General features: G+C 32.9%; 1 protein-coding gene across 6 annotated transcripts in view; it reads left to right on the top strand.

The window, feature by feature from the left end:
- Crk (Crk proto-oncogene, adaptor protein) overlaps nt 1-19,979 on the top strand; it is a 47,238-nt gene that overhangs the window by 2,163 nt on the left and 25,096 nt on the right. For 3 of the 6 annotated variants that reach the window (XM_075362659.1, XM_075362656.1, XM_075362657.1), the window contains exons 2-3: nt 4,539-4,719; nt 6,549-6,693. In XM_075362659.1, coding sequence (XP_075218774.1) covers nt 6,659-6,693 — 35 coding nt within the window. In that variant the 5' untranslated portion in view covers nt 4,539-4,719; nt 6,549-6,658. The remainder of the gene's footprint in view (nt 1-4,538; nt 4,720-6,548; nt 6,694-19,979) is intronic. The other 3 variants (XM_075362661.1, XM_075362658.1, XM_075362660.1) reach the window with 1 other exon arrangement.

Here is a 19,979-nt window from a genome sequence, read left to right as displayed (position 1 = left end):
ATTTTAACTTCATCTTATTTAATGGGAATATTGTATTTTTACTGTATTTAAATATACTTTTTATCAGAAATTTGGTGATGAAAATTTACAATGAATTATTTCAATATATCTCAAATGTTAGTGATTAGAAAAGTACATAATTTTGGTAAATTAAAATAACTTAACTAAGAATTACATATTTTTAGATATTCACACTAAGAATTACATATTTTTAGATATTCACACCACTTCCAAGGGTAAAAATACACTTTTTCATAGTGTCTTTAATTTTCATTCCTATTAATTTATACATGTTAGCATTCGGTTCTTATGATCATGTCATACTCCTGCCTTTTTCAGGCTTTGTACTTTTGTTGTGCAATACATCCCTGGACACAGTAGTTTATTTGGAATCCTGAAGTGGATGGGACAAATTTCTAAACTCTTAGTCATTACAACAAAAAAAATCTCAATTTTTTTAAGAAATAAATTTGTACCTTGATTTTCTTAGTTTAGCATTTATGATTTTCAAATTTTACACTTCAATTCACTCACTTGAAATAAAAAATTATTTTCAGTCTATATTACTGTAAAATATGTTTGATTATATTTATTTAACTTCTATCCTGTGTAGTTATAATAACAAATGGATGAAACTACAAATGAAGAACTATGCGTAATAGTTATTGAAATTTTATTTCAAAATAAGGTTACGCTCAAAAACTGTTATAAAAAACTCTTTTCTTTAAAAATATAACTAGATGGCCATTTTGATCGTTAAACATTAGGCACAAAGGGTTAATATTACACTTAATTTTTTTCATTGGTGTTTTTTTTTAATCCTAGGTTGGAAGTTCATTACATTTTTTAAATACACATACGTATTAAGCATTTCAGATAATAGTTACCAGCTGTAAATAATAAGCTGTGGGTTACGGTAAAACTGTTAAAGATATTCCCTTGTAGGATTTTATGTTAGATCTGTCTATTATATGTGGAAAATCTCACAAAAAGAAGAGTATTCAATTTAAAGGTGGCCAGTTGTATTGTGCTGTTTGAAAGTGGCTGACTAGTCTCTGGCAATTGAAAGTTACTGATTTTATTAATACTGTAATTAAAAATGTGAGATTTAAAAAGTTATTTTTGAGCAAAAAAATTTATTTTCTTAGTATTTTTAGCATCAACATGTTTCATTTATTTCAGAAAACATAAATATTTTTAAGTAACTTATCATTACAAAGTAATTAGAAATAATAGCTATTAAACTGAATTTAAAAACTATGTTAACAAAAGTTACTTCTGTTTGTAAAATTGTTAGGATAATAAAAGTTTTGATTTTTCCAATTTACCTTTTCTTTTACTTCCAGAATATTGCATTATTATTCTTAACGTCGTCATTATTTCAGTTAGTATGGAGAATATTATTCAGTTGAAAACTATTTTTAATCTTCATTATTGCTAATTTTATTGTGAAATTAAAGAATTAAGGAGGAAACCAAAATATGGCAGTATATTTTGGTTTTTCTTATCAGTATTGAGGATAACAAATATTTCAAGAACAGTTTGGTTTTTCCAAATTACCTATTAACCTTCCTATGTATGTAATATTATTGAGGCTTATTTTTGTTTCCTAATAAAAGTAGTGGAATAATAATAAAAGTATTAGGTACACAGTTTTTTTAAGACATGGTACTTAGTTTAAATTAGTTGAAAGGTGAACTAATTTTAAAACTGTGATTGATTTCATAAAAAAAAACTTCATTTTTTTTATTTCTTAAGTTTTCTAGTTGACAAGTTTGTATGTGCTTAAAGAAAAAATTAACTTTTAGGTATTTTATTTATTAATTATATGTAGTAAACTGTTAAATTTTTAGTAAACTATTTAGTAAATATGAGACATCGTAGTGAATTATTTTGGATAGTATGCAAACAGGTTTCTTTAAATTAAATATCTTATTACATTTGTCTTAAAAATAAGTTAATACCTTTAATTGTTTGAAACATGCTTACACTGTAATCTTTAAGTCTGACAAGAATTGCTATGTTATTTTTTCTATGTTGAGATGTGCTATTTTAATTAGAGATTTATTATTTGAATAATATTACAATTTATCACTTTAAATTGACATATTCTTCTTTTTAGCCGTTAGAAAACTATTTTACTTAACAAACAACTTACAACTTTTTAATCTTATAGTGGTTTAGCAGAACTGGGTGCATTTTCTGTTTTGGTTGATTTACATGGTGACATTTCTGAAATAATTTCCTGATCAAATGCATTCTATACCTGTACTAGTTGAATAATTAAATATGTAACCCAGAATACTAGCCATTCGTTATACACAATGCCCAACAACCATGGGGTTTTCTGAGATATTGAAAAAAAAATTTTTAATATTATTTTCTTTGTAGGTGGATGATGATTTACAGGGGTTTGAATCATAAACTACAAATTATTTTTATATTTTATATAAAATACTTCATTTACAAATTTAAAAATATATATATATATGAAATATATTGAAAATGAAGTAAATATTCAAAAATAGAAGATTTTTATGCTTTTATTATCAACTGATTATCTATAATGACCAGCCAAAATCTTTGTTTTTGTCATTTTTTTCTATTTATTAGTATTACTTTTTTATTATTGACTCATAGTCTAAGATTATTTACATTTACAGTATTATCAGTATCATAATTTCATCTTCTGAACCAGAATAAAAAAAAAAAATATTGGATAATTCAAAGTTTCATATAAAAATTTTGACAGTGAAGTTTTTAAAAAAAATAAAAAAGATTTATTCACGTCAGAATCTTTTTAAGAATCACACTCTGATAAATATCTATTTTAAAGAAAAAATAATGATCATTACTAATTTATATAATAAAATAATTGTTATTTTTTACTTAAAAAATAAAACTGATAGTCTCATAAACACAGTGAATGACTTTATAAACAGAGTCTCAACTCTGCTTGTATTTAGACTATGTCCCTATGTTGAATTAAGACTGTTGTTTAGAATATGATATATTTGCTTATGTTTTCTAAAATATTTCTTAGATTATCATGAACAAAATTGTGATTTTCATTATATTTAATATTTTTTCTAGGATCATCATAATTAGTTTGAGTGTTATTTTCTGCCCTTCCTAGCATTGTTACTCATTCATAGTCCAACATAGCATCCATAACATTGTCATGTCATCCAACATCTACAGTTGATGCGTTTCAGAGTAGTTCCTTTCTCATAATACTAAGTCTTCCTGTGTTGGATTCATAGAATAAATAGTGATTTTAAGCTCGTACCACTCCCCATCCATATTGTCATGGCCTCTTCTGCTTTGTCCATCCCGCTGTAATGATTATACAGGTTCGTAAAACCAGTCCTGATTTTTTATTTTAACAGTTTAAAATTTTTAAGTATTACATTGGATTGAGTATTTTTTTTAATAATCATTACCTGTCCTTTTTACTGTAGCTTGAACATTTCCATGTTTTCTAGAATATTTAAGTTTTCCTTTTTCTGTGTAATGTATTATTTCATGGATTTTTACTATTTCATTGGGAATATGTCCTTTTTCTATCAAATCTTGTTTTAAATTTTCACCCAGTTTGTCCTGTATACGTCGCATTATAATCAAATTTTATTCCGTATATCCCAATTTTTTGTAGCTATCTTTCTTCTATATTATTTTTAAATTTATTCCTCATGGTATTATAAGTTGTAAATGGTGTATTTATGTTATATTTTTTTAGTTTACATATTTCTTTTCCTGTGAACATTAATTTTACCCATTTTTGTTTTTCTTCTTTTAGCTTATTGCTGTTCCTTTTTTTATATTTCAAAATAGTTTCCTTATTATCCCTTTTTCATAATCATTAATTTTGATAATCATTCCTATTTCATCAATTATTTTAATTCATCATTTTTCATAATCATTTTCTTTTTACAGATATCAACGAATAATGATTATGAAAAAGAGGTCTCTCTCACTCTCTCACTCACTCTCTCTCTCTCTCACTCACTCTCTCACTCACTCTCTCTCTCTCTCTCTCACTCACTCTCTCTCTCTCTCCTCTCTCTCTCTCTCTCTCTCTCTCTCTCTCTCTCTCTCTCTCTCTCTCTCTCTCTCTCTCTCTCTCTCTCTCTCTCTCTCTCTCTCTCTCTCTCTCTCTCTCTCTCTCTCTCTCTCTCTCTCTCTCTCTCTCTCTCTCTCTCTCTCTCTCTCTCTCTCTCTCTCTCTCTCTCTCTCTCTCTCTCTCTCTCTCTCTCTCTCTCTCTCTCTGTGTGTGTGTGTGTGTGTGTGTGTGTGTGTGTGTGTGTGTGTGTGTGTTATGTAGTGGAAATTATTTTATTTTAGATCTAGTTTAATTCTCTCCCTCCCGGAACATCATTACAACAAAATAAAAAACACACCTAGTAATAAAAATCAAACATTCATACCAAACACACCTAGTAATAAAAATCAAACATTCATACCAAACACACCTAGTAATAAAAATCAAACATTCATACCAGATTGACAAAATTTTCAGAAAAGACTATGTTTTTCAGAACCCCCAAATCGAATACTCAAGATTATATAAGTGACAACAGACTAATAAAATACATAGTAATTAACACAACAGCGTGGGAGCATATAAATGAACCTTTTGTGATATAACTAAATAGATTGGGCAGACTGGAATGACATTCATCTACTGCTACAAAGAATATATTCAAGTACAGAATCAAAGTGAGTAAATCATTTTATAGAAACAAGGCACTAATACAAAGACACCTAGCACAACCTAAATATTATTCACAAAAACTTTTAGTTAAGATTTTGTAATTGATTCAACAAGGATGCTGGTGTGAAATGTATACTTGATTAAGATCGTTTTCATTTTAATTATTATTCTTGGTCCCGAAATGAAAATTTTTTCTTCTGGAGTTGTGACTAAAATCACAGAAATTTATTTTAACTTTTACAGTATCCAGATTTTAAAAATACTCATTTGAAAGCTTTACAAAAGTAAGCATTAAATGAATTTGTGTAGAGGTTCCAAGTTTTGTTAATTTTGTCTGTTTTTCTGTTATTGTCTCTAGATAGTTCCCGCAGGTTTATTTTATGAACATAGTTTTATTTGTCTAAAATAGTCATGTATTTATTTACATTAAAAACTATTTTAGTAAACTTTAGTGGATGTAATAAGTTGACTTTTATAAGTACAGAGATATTTTTTATGCATTAAATCTGAAAGCATTGCATAAATGAAGGTGAATAAGTAAAATCATCTTTATTTTAAACATGAGAAGTAAATATCTGTATGTACTAGACATAACATTTTTACCACCGGGTTGGTCTAGTGGTGAACGCGTCTTCCCAAATCAGCTGATTTGGAAGTCGAGAGTTCCAGCGTTCAAATCCTAGTAAAGCCAGCTATTTTTACACGGACTTGAATACTAGATGGTGGATACCGGTGTTCTTTGGTGGTTGGGTTTCAATTAACCACACATCTCAGGTATGGTCGAACTGAGAATGTACAAGACTACACTTCATTCACACTCATACATATCATCCTCATTCATCCTCTGAAGTATTATCTAAAATGGTAGTTACCGGAGGCTAAACAGGAAAAAGAAAGAAAAGAAAAGAAAGACATAAAATTTTAAAGTCAGGTATGTTTTATTGTCCACTTTTTCCCAAATTTTGGTCTTAGGGAAGAAGATGGTTCAGCCCACCAGGCTGGTCTAGTGGTTAACTCTATCGCAAATCAGTTGATTTCGAAGTCTAGAGTTCTAAGGTTCAATTCTTAGTAATGGCAGTTATTTTTATATGGATTTGAATACTAGATCATGGATACTGGTGTTTTGTGGTGGTTGGGTTTCAATTAACCACACATCTCTGGAACGGTCAACTTGAGACTGTACAAGACTACACATCATTTACATTCATACATCTCATCCCCCTGAAGTAATTCCTTAAGGTGATCTTGAGGCTAAACAGAATAAAAAGAAAAAAGAGTGAAGAAGATGGTAAACTACCCTGATCAGCCCCAATCAGAGGCAGTCCCTCTATGAGTTAATTGTCACATTATTCATCCCTTTCCTTTCTTTATCCTCTATCCCTTTTTATTAGGGAGGTGTCAAAGGATTTAGGTTATTCATCCATGGTATGCTGGCATCTTCAAGCAGCCAATTGGATAGCTGTTTATTCTTAGGGTAAAACTATCCTATATACATGTGGAAGTAGCCAAGAACTCAGTTTCCTGTCTAGGGGAGGGATTGCACAAAAAGCCAAACTAGTGACTTTTTTTTTTAACTTAATCATGCAAACAATCACATTTTGGGTATCAGTCATCAAATTTACTCATCTCCGATTCCATTTTTACCTTCTCATTAGAAGTGTATTGCTGACCAAGTTTTTATTGTCATTTATCATCTGTTGTGTATTTTTCACTCTTTTTTTCTTTTTTTTTTTATCTAATGACAAAGTGGATTTATGTTTAGGTTAATAATGATATAATATATATAATTCAAACTTGTTTAATTAATAAATGCTTTATGATTTTTTTTTTTCAGGACATAGTGCTACAATGCATTATGAAATCGTAATAGAATAAATTTGGTCTCTTTGACGAGACAAATCCTGATGATCTCCAATTTCAATAGAACTGACAATTTCTGTCAGCATGGCTGCAGTATTTGATCCTCATGATAGGACAAGGTATGATGGTTTCTTCTCCTTTTATAACTTATATATGTTTGATATATTTAAATAGATAATTAAATGTTTGTTAAATTTGATTTTAATTAATTGTTAAATTTTACCTAATTTAATTGAATCAGTTTGGGAGGAACCCCATTTACAGGCGCCTGGGCAATGTCGGGCTTGCTAACAGGTTCCACAAGATGTTATTAAATGCGTATGTGTTCCTGCACACTGCTGACTAAACCTCTACCACTGGCTACCCACCCTTCCTGGAACAGCTTGTGTGCATTACTTCAGGAAGGGGAATACACCCTGACACACATTCAGACACCACAGTCAACAGACATGAACCGAACACCCACAAGATACCAAACATCAGACTAAATCTCACTAAACAGTCCACGACATCCAATCATCACTCAGAAAACATACCTCTTGCCGCATACTCCACACATCAAATCAGAACCAATCACGTAAACAAACACCTCACAGACAATTGAATTCTACAGTACACTTACCTCATGGGTCACCATCGGACGCAGGAGTGGAGTGTCCATGATCTCATTGCACCCAGGTGATTCCCACATGTGCAGGGAATGCTCTAGGCTCTCAGCCAAGTGCCTGTCCACCCCTGCACCCTCTGACGATCCCTTCTTCTATCCCTGCAAGACTCTTCCCAGATGTACAGCTCCTCCATGATCTTCCTAGCAAATCTTGCTACAGCTGTCCAGTTTTCCGTGCTTTCCAACATGATCTGCTGCAGTTCTTCTGTGAGGAAGATTTTCCGTTTATCAATGGCGTCCAATATTTCCCTCCTTGCATCCTCAAATCAGGGACAGCAAAAGAAGACATGATATGCTGTCTCTTCCTCGTCAACACACACTGGACAACTAGTGGAGTGATCTAGCTTAAACCTAAAAAGGTTTAATGACAAGCCATGGGGGGTTCAGAGAATCCCCCCATGGCTCGCTAGAAATTGTGTGAGACAGTAATCCAGAGAGCCATGGGTCCTCTTGCACCAACTTCTCAGGTTTCCAATTATGTGGTGTGTCCATCAACCTCTATCACTATTATCCCACCGCATCTGCCATTCTCTCCTCATTTCTTCCATAATGGAGCTAGCCAATCTCCTTTTTTTCACAGGTGTTGACGCCTGTTGCTCTTTAATCTTCTTTCTGCAGGTGATCTCAAAATCGACAGGTAATATTCCCACCAACACTTCAACTGCCCCTCAAGAAACCGTACGATATGCAACTGTAATATGGAGGCAGCTCCTTCTGTGTATTGATTCAAGAGCACCCCTCTATATGCTGTATCTAATGACCCTCCCCATATCTCGGCACTGTAAAGTAACAGGAAGTATATCACTTCAGACAGCAGCCTCTTCCTCTCTTGCCTCAGTTCCCCACAGTTTGGCAGTAATCTGGCAGCCAGACTCAATCTTTTCAGCCTTCGAGCAGCTCTTCAAGACGTGGATGCTGAAACACATCCTGGTGTCCACTCATATTCCAAGATATTTTATCACAGTCCTTGAAACTATCCTTTGGCCCTCAAGCACCATCTTCAATGATGGCCTTCACTTGGTTGTTGTAATCACAACAATCTCCGTCTTATCTGGAGCCATAGTTAACCCGACTCCAGCCATCCAGGTTTTGATTGTTATGTATGGACTCTCTCAAGGTACTTGACTCCATCATGAGGGCCAAGTCTTCTGTGTAACCTACGAGAGTGACGCCTGGCGGTAGAGGAGTGATAAATACACCATCATACATTATATTCCAAAGGATCAACCCTCGTGGAACTCCTCTATCTATGTACCGTTTGACCACTTCATCCTTCACTTTGCAGATCAATTTGCGCTTACTGAGGTAGGAGGGAATTATCATTCTCAGATATGGGGGGGGGGGACTCTCATGCTCTCCAGCGCAGTCCTAATGGCGTCATGGGTCACACAGTTAAATGCATTGCGAATGTCAAGCGCCACGAGCACATAGATCTTCCATCCAGTGATTCTCCTTGCCATACCAACAACTTCTAACACGTGTCCAAAGCAGATTTTCCTCTGCAAAACCGAATTGTTTATCCGAAAGTCCCCCTGCATCCTCACAATAACTCTGGTCAGCCTCTGCAGCAGCATGCGGTCGAGTACTTTGGCATGGTGTCGATCATTGCCAGTGATCTGTAAGAGGACGGCAGCACTGGCTCCCTCCTGGCATGGGAACCAAGACCAGGCACTGCCGACTCCACTTCTAAGGGAACACCCCCTCATCTAAACAATTATTGAATACCTTCAAAAAGGCATCAGAGTCCGCCTCAACAACAGCCACCTTAACTGCCAAATTTGGCAAAAGGTCTGGTCCCGGCACGTTATCCAGAGGCATCCGTTTTACTGCTACTGTAATCTCTTTTCTGGTGAAAAGTGGAGGAGAATTCACATCGTCCTCAACTTCCACAACGACCCCATCCCCATGAGGGAACAGTCTATCAATTATGTTCTGAATCTGTCCGGTGTCCAATGATAAGGAGAATCTAGCTCTTAGTGCCCTCTTAACGACAATTTTAAATGGATTCCCCCATGGGTCTATATCAATTTCTGAGATGAATTGCTTCCAAGATGCCTTTTAGAGTCTCCATTAAGCTTATTGAGCTCGCTCCTGCACCTCCTGTATCAGTCCATGTATAACTGCCCTGGTGAGTAGAGAAAGTTGAAACAAACTAGGTTATTCATATTCTTTGGTGTTCTTTGGTGGTTGGGTTTCAATTAACCACACATCTCAGAAATGGTCGAACTGAGAATGTACAAGACTACACTTCATTTACACTCATACATATCATCCTCATTCATCCTCTGAAGTATTATCTAAAACGGTAGTTACCGGAGGCTAAACAGGAAAAAGAAAGGAAAGGTTATTCATATTTAGTAGTAAACTAGTATATAATTTTTATCTGATGTCAGATCTGTTGTTGGACATCTGGGACAAAATATGATAAGTCAGATCCTGTGCTAGACATTAGAGAAAAGGAGAGGTGAAGTGTTTCCTTTTGCCTTTAACAGAGTTGAATAGATGTTGCACAACAGCTTGTAGCAGTTAAAATTGATCAATTTAGCAAATTTATTTGCAACATTCACCCTTGTAATGACATTATTTTTCTGCTCCCCACATAGACTTTGTCTAGAGCAGCCTCTCTCCTAATTTACTTCTGTCCATAAGATTTAAATAATTTCATTAATGATTAAAAATAGCTAAATCAATGTTACAACAGAAAAATTTACATTTATTGATGGTCCATCAATTTTTTTATTTATTTTTTATTGAAGGTTCATTTATTTTATGATCAGATATAAATCATATTGAGTAATAATGCTGTGTATTTCAAGAAAAATATTATTTGCAACATAATTTCTTAACAGAATTTTTTCTTAAAAATTTTGTTTTTCCAGCTGCGAGTCATATTCTTTGTTAAATGTTATTCATCTGTATATTGCTGTACTTAATAAGATTTACAACAGAAATTGTTTGCTTAATGATGTCTTTGTTTTAAAGTAATGAGGAGAACACTCATCAAGCCCTAGATACACATTTTGATTGACAGTAGTTGTTAAAGAATTATTAAAAGTAAATATAATAATAAAAACTAAAAATAATATTAATAAATAAAATACAAAACATGTACTAAACAGAGTTTTTTGAAATCTAACAGTATTGCTGTTAGCAGTTAATAGCTAGGTTGGAATAATTTTTAGTTCTTATTCTAAATAAAATATATGTAATAAAAACATCTTTCTTTATAAGCACTACAATCAGGCTCTGATCAGGAAAGTTTATCGTTTACCTAAGAAATGGACAAATATGACTTTAAATTTTTTCCCTGCTTGTCATTCACATTTAATTATTATAGGTCAGTATTTTTATTATATCTACTTTCTTCTGAATATTTTATATGTACTTAACATTAACTGAATATTCTTTATCTGACCTGATGTAAATGTAAGTCATTTAAGGAGGGAGGGTTTACCTGTAAAATGAGTCATCTCTTATAAACATAACAAAAACTGGAAACCATTTAAATTAACAACTTAATATAACCCTCTCTGTTGTGAAGAATACATTTATGTATTTTTGCATCTACCCGCTAAAGGAAAGTTTATGAAGTTGTACTTTTTTTAAATGTATTATTCAGAAAAATGTGATAATATGTTCATGGAGCAGTTTATTAGTAGAAAAATTCTTTGGCTCATTATCTTAACTTTTTTTCATTGCTTAGAGGTTGTTTGATTATAGAAGTTATGCAATTTTTGTGGTTGTCATGACAAACAACAGAAAAATAAATAACATTTTATATTTAAAGTAAGTCTGTATGACATTTTGAAAGGAATTAATGTTTGTCATATGTTTATGACAAAAAAATTTATGTTTGACACAAAAATTCTGTTAAATGGCTGATAAACACAAAACTAGTAGAGAATTTAATTCTGAACAAAATGGTGTAAGATAAGTTGAATAAAACAAAGAAGGTTAGAAAAATTTGAATTTTATTTAGAAACACTACACTAGACCAAAGTGTATTATATGTATCAGTATATAATAAATGTTCAAAAATGAATCCACCATTTTCAACACATTTCTTAGCATGCTTCTGTTTTGCTTTTGTTGCTCTTTTTTCTGGGGTGCCCGTTAGTTGTTCAGCCACATCCATAATGCAAACAATTAATTCTTCACAAGAATCTTTGTTTTGTATACTATATTTTTCATCCATCCCTAGATGCAAAAATCTAAAGGTGTTAGATCAGGTGATCTTGGTGGCCAAGAATGTGGAACTCCACGACTGATCCATTTCTCAGGGAAATGATAATTTAAGTGAGTGGAAAAGGCATTAAGAGAAGTGAGAAGGTGTGCCATCATGCTGGACATATATGTTACACCTCAGTGCTAGAGTAACATCTTCAAGCAGCTGTGGCAATTCTTGAAGAAAGTGTAAGCATGATTCTGTGTTAAACCAACAAGGGCCACAACCTGACCAGCTGGGATTTTTGTGAAATTTGATATGAATTAACTGTTGATAAAGTTAAGAGAAAATACCGAATTTCAGATTTCTATCGTTAACTGTTTTGTTTTTAGGTCCTTCAAATTTGCTGGAATATGGCAAATTTTGCATGCAGCAGTAGCGTTAGGTTAAGGTTGGGTCAACATAACTGTGTTATTTATTAAGGAAGAATGATAAACTTGGTCTCATTTTAAAGCTTATTTGATGCTCGTTCATATGATGTACAACAAACCTATGTTTACATGTTTGATTTCAAAGTCACCACCTTTGACCTTAATTTCAGAAAAAACAGGTCTTTAAGTTTTTAATAAAAAGTATATGTTATTTGTCATTGTACTACGAAGCAGTTGAGAAAATTTGAAACTGGGACTGCTTTGGGATCAGGAGATAAAAAGAAAATGTGTATCGATGTTTTCACAAAATTTTCTAAAAATGTCTAATTAGTTTTATAACAAGACTGCAATGAATATTAATTAAGTCAAAATGACATTAAAAATCATTACACTTTATGCTTAAAAGTGAAATTAAGTTAATAATTTTAACTAAAACTAAATCCCATACATTTTTAAATTATCGAAAAACCTCAAGTGTAAAACATAATTATATATAAAATATAATTCTCAAGACTCACTTCTAATACAAGAAGCTGAAATAATATAAATAAATGTTCAGCTAATAATTAAAATATAATAATGCATGTCTTTAGATAATTACAGTTAGGGCATTTATGATTTAGACATTTTGACAGTCTTAAAATCTAAAATATACAAAAAATAAGGTAAATCAATAAAAATTTCAAATTAAATTTTTTACATTCTTAAATTAACTGTTTCATCCCAGTAGCTGTTATTTTAAATAAATGTTTAATTTGTGTTACTTGTAACAGTTGTCTGATAAAATACATCATATGTATTGATTAATGCTAATGTGTGGATTCATTTTTCAAACTAATGTTTCTTAAAAGTAATTTTTTATAATAATGATTTAATAAATGTAAGCTGATATTTTCATTGGCTTTCAATTATTGTTACTTAAAAATTATACCACTAACATTAATATTAAGTTAAATTTTAAAAGAGTGTTTATATGCTTATTTGAAATACTTGATAATTTTGCTGTCAGTTTTTCGTTCGCCTGAGTAGTTTCCTTTTCAGGAATGTACGTCCAGTAGCAAATTTTGGACTAACTTTCTTTAGTACTTCATGTGTAAGTAATAATAGAATATCACCGTGTGCTGGAAAAATGTAAGAAGAAGATGGACGTTGAAGGTGAAGAAAATCTATTTCCACTTGTTGATTCATTTGTAGATAATACACAAGATAACCACCTAGCACCATTATAAATGCACGTGACAAAACCTTTTATATCAGAAATTTCAGGAAAACCAAATTTGTTTCATGAAAAATTTTATGTTGTTCATATTCTTCATTTTCAAAGTAATTCTTATTTTAAGGTATCCTTTCCTAACTGGTATAAAAGCATGCAACTTTTGAGTACTTGGGATTGCCACCACTTTTACTAAACGAGGTGCTAAATACTTTTCTTCTTTCTGATATTCTTCATTTGAAACAAATATGAAATTCATATTTTTAATATTTGACCAAGCCCAATTATAAAGCTGAGTGACTGTTGTTATTTGATCTTAGTATGGGCGTTGTAAACTGCTTTTGATGTTAATCTTTTAAAATTACCACCAAGACCATTACATGCACTCTTACCATGTGATGTGGCAAAGAAGTGCCATTCCACCTTAGCACCAAAGTCATCCTTATGTTATGTTAAATTCACAAAATTTTTATATAGTGCTGCTGAGCCATCTGAGAAGTAAATTAGTTTATTCTCAATATTATACTTTTTGTAACGGGCTGTACGTTATAGCAGAATAATGAACTGTAGTATAAATAAAATAATTACACACTGATTGAGAACTAACTATACTATATTTATAAGGTTAACAATATTAAACTATATTACTATGATGCAGAGGCCGAACTGGCGTGCATGATTACACTATCACTGTCCAACTCCGACTAACTAGTATAACAAAATGCTCTTAATACTAAAGCTGCCCATAGGCAGCGCCGAGTGTCTGATTTTAAACCAAACATACGTTGATCTTTGATCAATATTAATTACATTGTCTCAGTTTATTGGCAATGGTACAAGTTTAGTAATAGGTCTCTTGAAAAATGTGCTGCCTACCTTCAACTGAACTACGCGTACTAGACTATCTTTACCTGGGAAAACACTGTCTATTACAGCCATTTTCCAAAATTGAGGAGGTAAGTTGTCTTCTTTCACTAGCACTACTAGACCTGGTCGAAGATTTTCGGAGGGTGACTTCCACTTGCTGCGCTGCTGCAAACCATGGAGACCATCGTGACCAAATACTCTGTCGTATCTTCTGAAGATGGTGCCATCTGGAAACCTTGTTACATTTTATATCTAACAAATTGGGTTCAGGTAGTGCTATTAAAGATTTACCAATAAGGAAATGTCCAGGTGTCAAGTAAGATGGATCGCTAGGGTCATCGGATAAAGGAGAAATAGGTCTAGAATTGAGGATAGTTTCTATATCAGATAAAAGGGAAGAAAATTCTTCGAAAGTTAGATAAGTTTTACCTATGACTCTTTTGAGATGGTATTTCATTGACTTCACAGCTGCTTCCCACAGGTCCCCAAAATGAGGTGAATTAGCTGATATGAAGTGCCATGTGAGCTGTGACTTGGCAGTGTAATTTTCAATGTCTGTATTAAATTCTTTATCATGAAAGAGTTTCCACAATGAATTTAACTCGTTGTTGGCTCCAACAAAATTGGTGCCGTTGTCACTATACAAGTTGGCGACGTGACCTCTTCTTGCAGTGAAACGTCTTAAGGCTGCGAAGAAGGCTTGTGATGTAAGATTACTGACTAGCTCTATGTGAATAGCATGAGTTGCAAGACACACAAAAATTGCAACATAACATTTGGTTGTTATTTTACTTCTCGGATTCCAATACTTGATTTGAAATGGTCCCGCATAGTCTACTCCTGAGTTAAGAAAATGACAACTAATCTCTACTCTGTGTTTGGGCAGCTGACCCATTAATTGATTAGCCGAGGCTGCCTTAAATCGAAAACATGTTACACAGTTATGAATAACACTTCTAATTACCTTTCGAACTCGTGGTATCCAATATTTGAAACTTAGTGACGCTAACAATAATTGAGGTGCAGCGTGCAATAACCTCAAATGTTCAGCCTTGATGAACATTTCAACATTGTAAGATGGTGTTTTGGTGGCAAAATATTCTGATGTTTAATATCATACACAATATCAGAATTATTCAACCTTCCTCCAACTCGAATTATGTTATGATCATCGAGAAAAGGATGAAGATTAAGAAGCTCACTTTTTTTAGGAACGGTAGAAGTTGATAGAAGATCATTAATTTCTTGACAATATACTTGTTGCTGTACTATCTAGATGCATGTTTGTAATGAATCTTGAATGTCTGCAGTATTAAGATTTCATGTTTTCTTCTTTTTATTATGACAATTATAAATAAATCTCTTGCATAGGGCAACTACTCGTGTTAATCTAGAAATACTTGAAAACTTACAAACTAAATCGTTATTTGGTGGAAAAACACATGTCAAACTAGTTTCCGTTTGTCGTACTTCTGGAATATCTTGAACATCATAACTGAATTAGGCCAAGAACTGGAGGGTAAATACAACCAGATTGGTCCACACCACCAGATGCCTTTGTCTAAACTCTCTGGATTGGAACCTCTGGAAATGAGATCAGCAGGATTGTCTGACGAAGCGACATGTTTCCAGTCATTGATGTCTGTTAGATCTTGAATCTGCGAAACTCGATTCGCAACGAACGTTTTCCACTTCGATGCAGGAGGTGAGATCCATGCCAAGCAGATTTTGGAGTCTGTCCAAAGATGAACTCTTTCATGCGACTAATTCAGGATTGGTAATGTTTTTCGTAACAATTTTGACAACAGTAAAGCGCCACACAACTCTAACCGTGGTATGCTGATAGTTTTCACTGGTGCGACAAAAGATTTCGAGCAAAGTAGTTGAACTGAAATCTCTCCCTCAGAATTGACAGAATGCAAATACAGACAAGCACCAAATGCATGCAGTGATGCATCGCAGAAACCGTGAACTTCAATATCTATAGGATTATTGATAATAACTCTTCTATTTATTTTAATATCATCAATTAAAGAAATTTGTGACACCAAAACATGCCATTTCTGGAGCAATGATGATGGTAAGTTATCATCCCAACCAATACCACTAAGCCACAATCGTTGCAAAAATATTTTGTAAGAGATTACAATAGGACTGATTAAACCAATTGGATCATAAATGGAAGCTACTGTAGACGCTACTTCTCTTTTTGTTACTATGTCTTTAAATGGTGGAATTTTGGAAGAAATAGAAAACACATCTGGTTGAGGAAACTACTTAAAGCCTAAAGTTTGAATGCTATCTTTTTTCTCAAGCTGAATTTATGTTTTTGTATTTACAAGTTCTTGAGGTAATGAATTTAAAAGTTATTTATTATTAGAACTCCATTTTCTCAGTTGAAATCCACCAGACCTTAACAACTCTATTAACTCTGATTGGATTGCCAGAGCTGTGTTGATGTCATTAGCTCCAGAAACTAAATCATCCACGTAGAAATCACGACATAAAATTCTGGCTGCAGTTGGGTACGTGTGTTTATCTTCTCCTGCTAGATGTTGTAGGGACCTTGTAGCCAAGAATGGAGCTGAGGCAGTGCCATAAGTAACAGTTTGAAGCTCATAGCATTGAATTTGATCAGTTGGTGAATCCCACCAAAGAATGTGTTGTAAGCTGTAATCTTCTGGATGAATTTTAATTTGGCGGTACATTTTCTCAATGTCTGCTGTAAACGCAACTGCATGGGTTCTAAATCTTACCATAATCGAAAATAAGTCTTGCTGTACAGTAAGACCAACCATTAGAATGTCATTAAGAGAAGTTCCCGTGGATGTTTTAGCTGAACCATCAAAAACTACCCGAAGTTTAGTTGTGGTACTATTTTGCTTAAAAACGGCATGATGAGGAAGGTAGAACTGTTGTTTACAATCATTACTTTGAAGAGGCACTGGCTTCATGTGACCGAGTTCCTTATATTCTTAAAGAAATTTTGAGTATTCCAGACAAAGTGAATGATTCCTTTGAAGCCTTTTCTCTAGCGCTTGAAATCGCAAACTTGTTTGATCGAATGAGTTTCCTAAAGGTAAATGATCTGGCTTTAGAGGAAGTCTGATGATAAGACGACCTGAAGAATCTCGGGTTGTTGTGTTCCGATAATACTGTTCACACTCGTCTTGTTCCTTAGCCTTGGGTAGAACAACCAACTCTTCTAACTCCCAAAATTGTTTGAGCTGTTGTTGAAGTTTATCATTTGTTAATGTTAAACATGTGGTTTGAGGACTTGAAGAGGTATTTTCTGATGATATTTTCCTGATAGAATCCGTCCTAATTCAGTTTCAAAGATAACTGGAAACCCACTTGGTCTTACCCTTTTATCACATTTCATAATTTCGAAATATAGCTCAGCGCCTATTAACATGTCAATATTTCCTGGTTTATAAAATTGGAAGGCAGATTCCATGATTTGTAGTTGATAACATTGCATGGCATATTGCTAGTTATTTGTGGTAACATTAAACAAGAAATATTTGGACTAAAAGCGTTATAAGTAGAAAATAATTGTACGTCTACACTATAATTTGTTTTAGTAGGAGTATTATTTATACCCATAATTGGAACTGACTGACGAATTTTTCTTAAACCTAAACGTTCAACACAGTTTTCAGTAATAAAGTTTGATTGGCTAGCTGAATCTAATAGTAATCTACATGGTTGTAATCTTCCTTGACTATCTTGGACCTTAACAATCCCTGTAGAAAGAAGAATATTTGATTGCACTCTTGATTTGAGCAAACAATATGTATTAGAAGAGCTATGATGTGAAGCTGGACTATGATGTGATCAACTAGAAATTTTCTGGTTTGAATCTGAATCATTATTGTTATTAGATTTAAACAAATTATTTTGTGAACTTATATGTAATGAGGTGTGATGTTTGCCCTTGGAAATTCGACAGCCTCTAGAGGAACAATTTCTTACTAAATGACCTAATCTAAGACAATTGTAACATAACGTCTTATCCTTAACAAACTTAGATTTATCAGAAACACTTGAATTACTAAACTTCGAACACTTGTATAAAGTGTGAGGTTGATTTCAATATTCACATAATTTGGACTCAGTAGCGACATACGAGTTAGAATGTCGAACAGGTTTATATTTTTGCCGTTCATCCACTGTTTTTTGTTTAATACTGCTTGAAGAGGCTAAAGCCTCCAAAGCTTGACATTTATTTTCCAAAAATTCAAAAAGATCTTTGAGAGATGGAAAATCTAGTGTAGAATTTTTTAATTCCCATTCTCGTTTGGTTTTTGCATCTAATCTATCTATATACAGTTGACTTAAAATTATTTCATGAATTGGTGTTAGAATATTTAGAACGTTGAGAGCATTAGAATTACTAATCGCTGTATTGATGAACTGACGCAATTTGTTGGTGTCTTGCTTACTAACTAACTTAATATTAATTATTTCTCTAACATGAGCCGATGCAATCAATCTCTTGTTTTCGTATCGGTCTTGTAACAATTTCCAAGCAACGGGGTAATTAGCATCAGTAACAGCTAAGTTTTTTATTAATTGAGCTGCTTTATGTGTCAGTGTAGAATTCAAATAGTAGAATTTCTGAATTGGACTAACGTCTTTATTGTCAAAAACCAATATCTTGAATGCATCTGCATAAGGCATCCAATTTTCGTACGTACCGTTAAAACGAGGTAAATTGATCGTTGGTAATTTCACTGAAGGTTTATTTTCGTTAATGCAAGATTGGTGTGGGTTGAAGTGCTGGGTTTTTGAAACTGATGTTTCCTTTAAATATTCTTCCATTTGCACCCTAATTTCATAATAATTGTCTTCAAAATGGTCTTCATGGTAGCCTGTTCACTGTTCCAGTGAAACCCTTGGGTTTCATCTTGGAGCACAAATGTATAATTTTCAGCTAAGTCACATAATGTGATAAAGATTCTGGGTACAGTTTTTAAATTTTTTAAGAAGTTTGACTGCTGAAAAGCAACAAATGAATGGTGTACAAGAATTGATAATCTTTCAATAAACATCTCAATAAAATCTTCTGTGTTCTTTACTGTTTTTAAACTTAAACAATCAGTTTATAAAAATTGCTTAAAAGTTATTTATTCACAGAATGTTCAACAAATATTGAGTCCAAAATGTTTCTAAAATTGTCAGAATCTGGACAATTCTTACACTCATCAAGATAAATTTCTTGAGGATTACAAATAATTTGTGCCACACAGTGTTTATAAGAAGTGAAATGATTGCTGCACCTTTTATTAAATAATTTAATTTACATCTTTCAAACATTAATTTCACATTTTAATGGATAACACACATATACTGAGTTCCACTATCACCTGCTAAAACACTATTTTTAGGACTTAAAGCAGCAAATGTAAAAAACCCAAGTTTAATAATTGTATGAGTTTCTTTAAATTGTTGATGTCTTTTTCAGATTAGCCAATACTAGTCTTTTTTGAACTTTAATGTTTCCACGAGGTGATTTGATTGTGACATTTATTGTGATTTGCTTGACATTATATGACTTATAAAACACCAGAATATATCTAACTATGTTTTAAGCCAGACACTTTCCAGGTTTAGGGTTCGATGATGACAGAATCCCTTGTTCTTTAACTAGTTGTTTTGCCTTTCGTATCATGTAATTTGTAGTTCGTGTGAATTCATCTTGTACTTTTTTGATGCTCCAACTTTTCGTGGGAGAGTAAGGATTGTTATTTTAAGATTATTTGTTGTACAATAAAATTTTTTTTAACTGTACCAAGATTTCGCTATGAGGTTCAACTGGAGATGAAGTCTCAGAGTTTTTACTAGCTACATTTAATATTTTTTCCCTAATTGATGACTCAGTTTTTGGAGTCTTTTTGTCAGGATATGTTTTATCTTGCAGTCTTTTAGATTTTATTGGTGGTTCCCCAGTACTCACTAGACTCTCATTGAGCCTGTCTTAATGCATAATTCATTTCATCATAAAGGGCTTTTCCACCATCATCTGCTTCTTTTTCTGAAGCTTTATTACTAGTTTTTTC

Source organism: Lycorma delicatula, chromosome 4 (genome assembly GCF_047948215.1).
Source record: "Lycorma delicatula isolate Av1 chromosome 4, ASM4794821v1, whole genome shotgun sequence".
Taxonomy (NCBI): Eukaryota; Metazoa; Arthropoda; class Insecta; order Hemiptera; family Fulgoridae; genus Lycorma; species Lycorma delicatula.
Note: the sequence above shows the minus strand (reverse complement) of the source record. Positions and strands in the feature narration are given on the sequence as shown.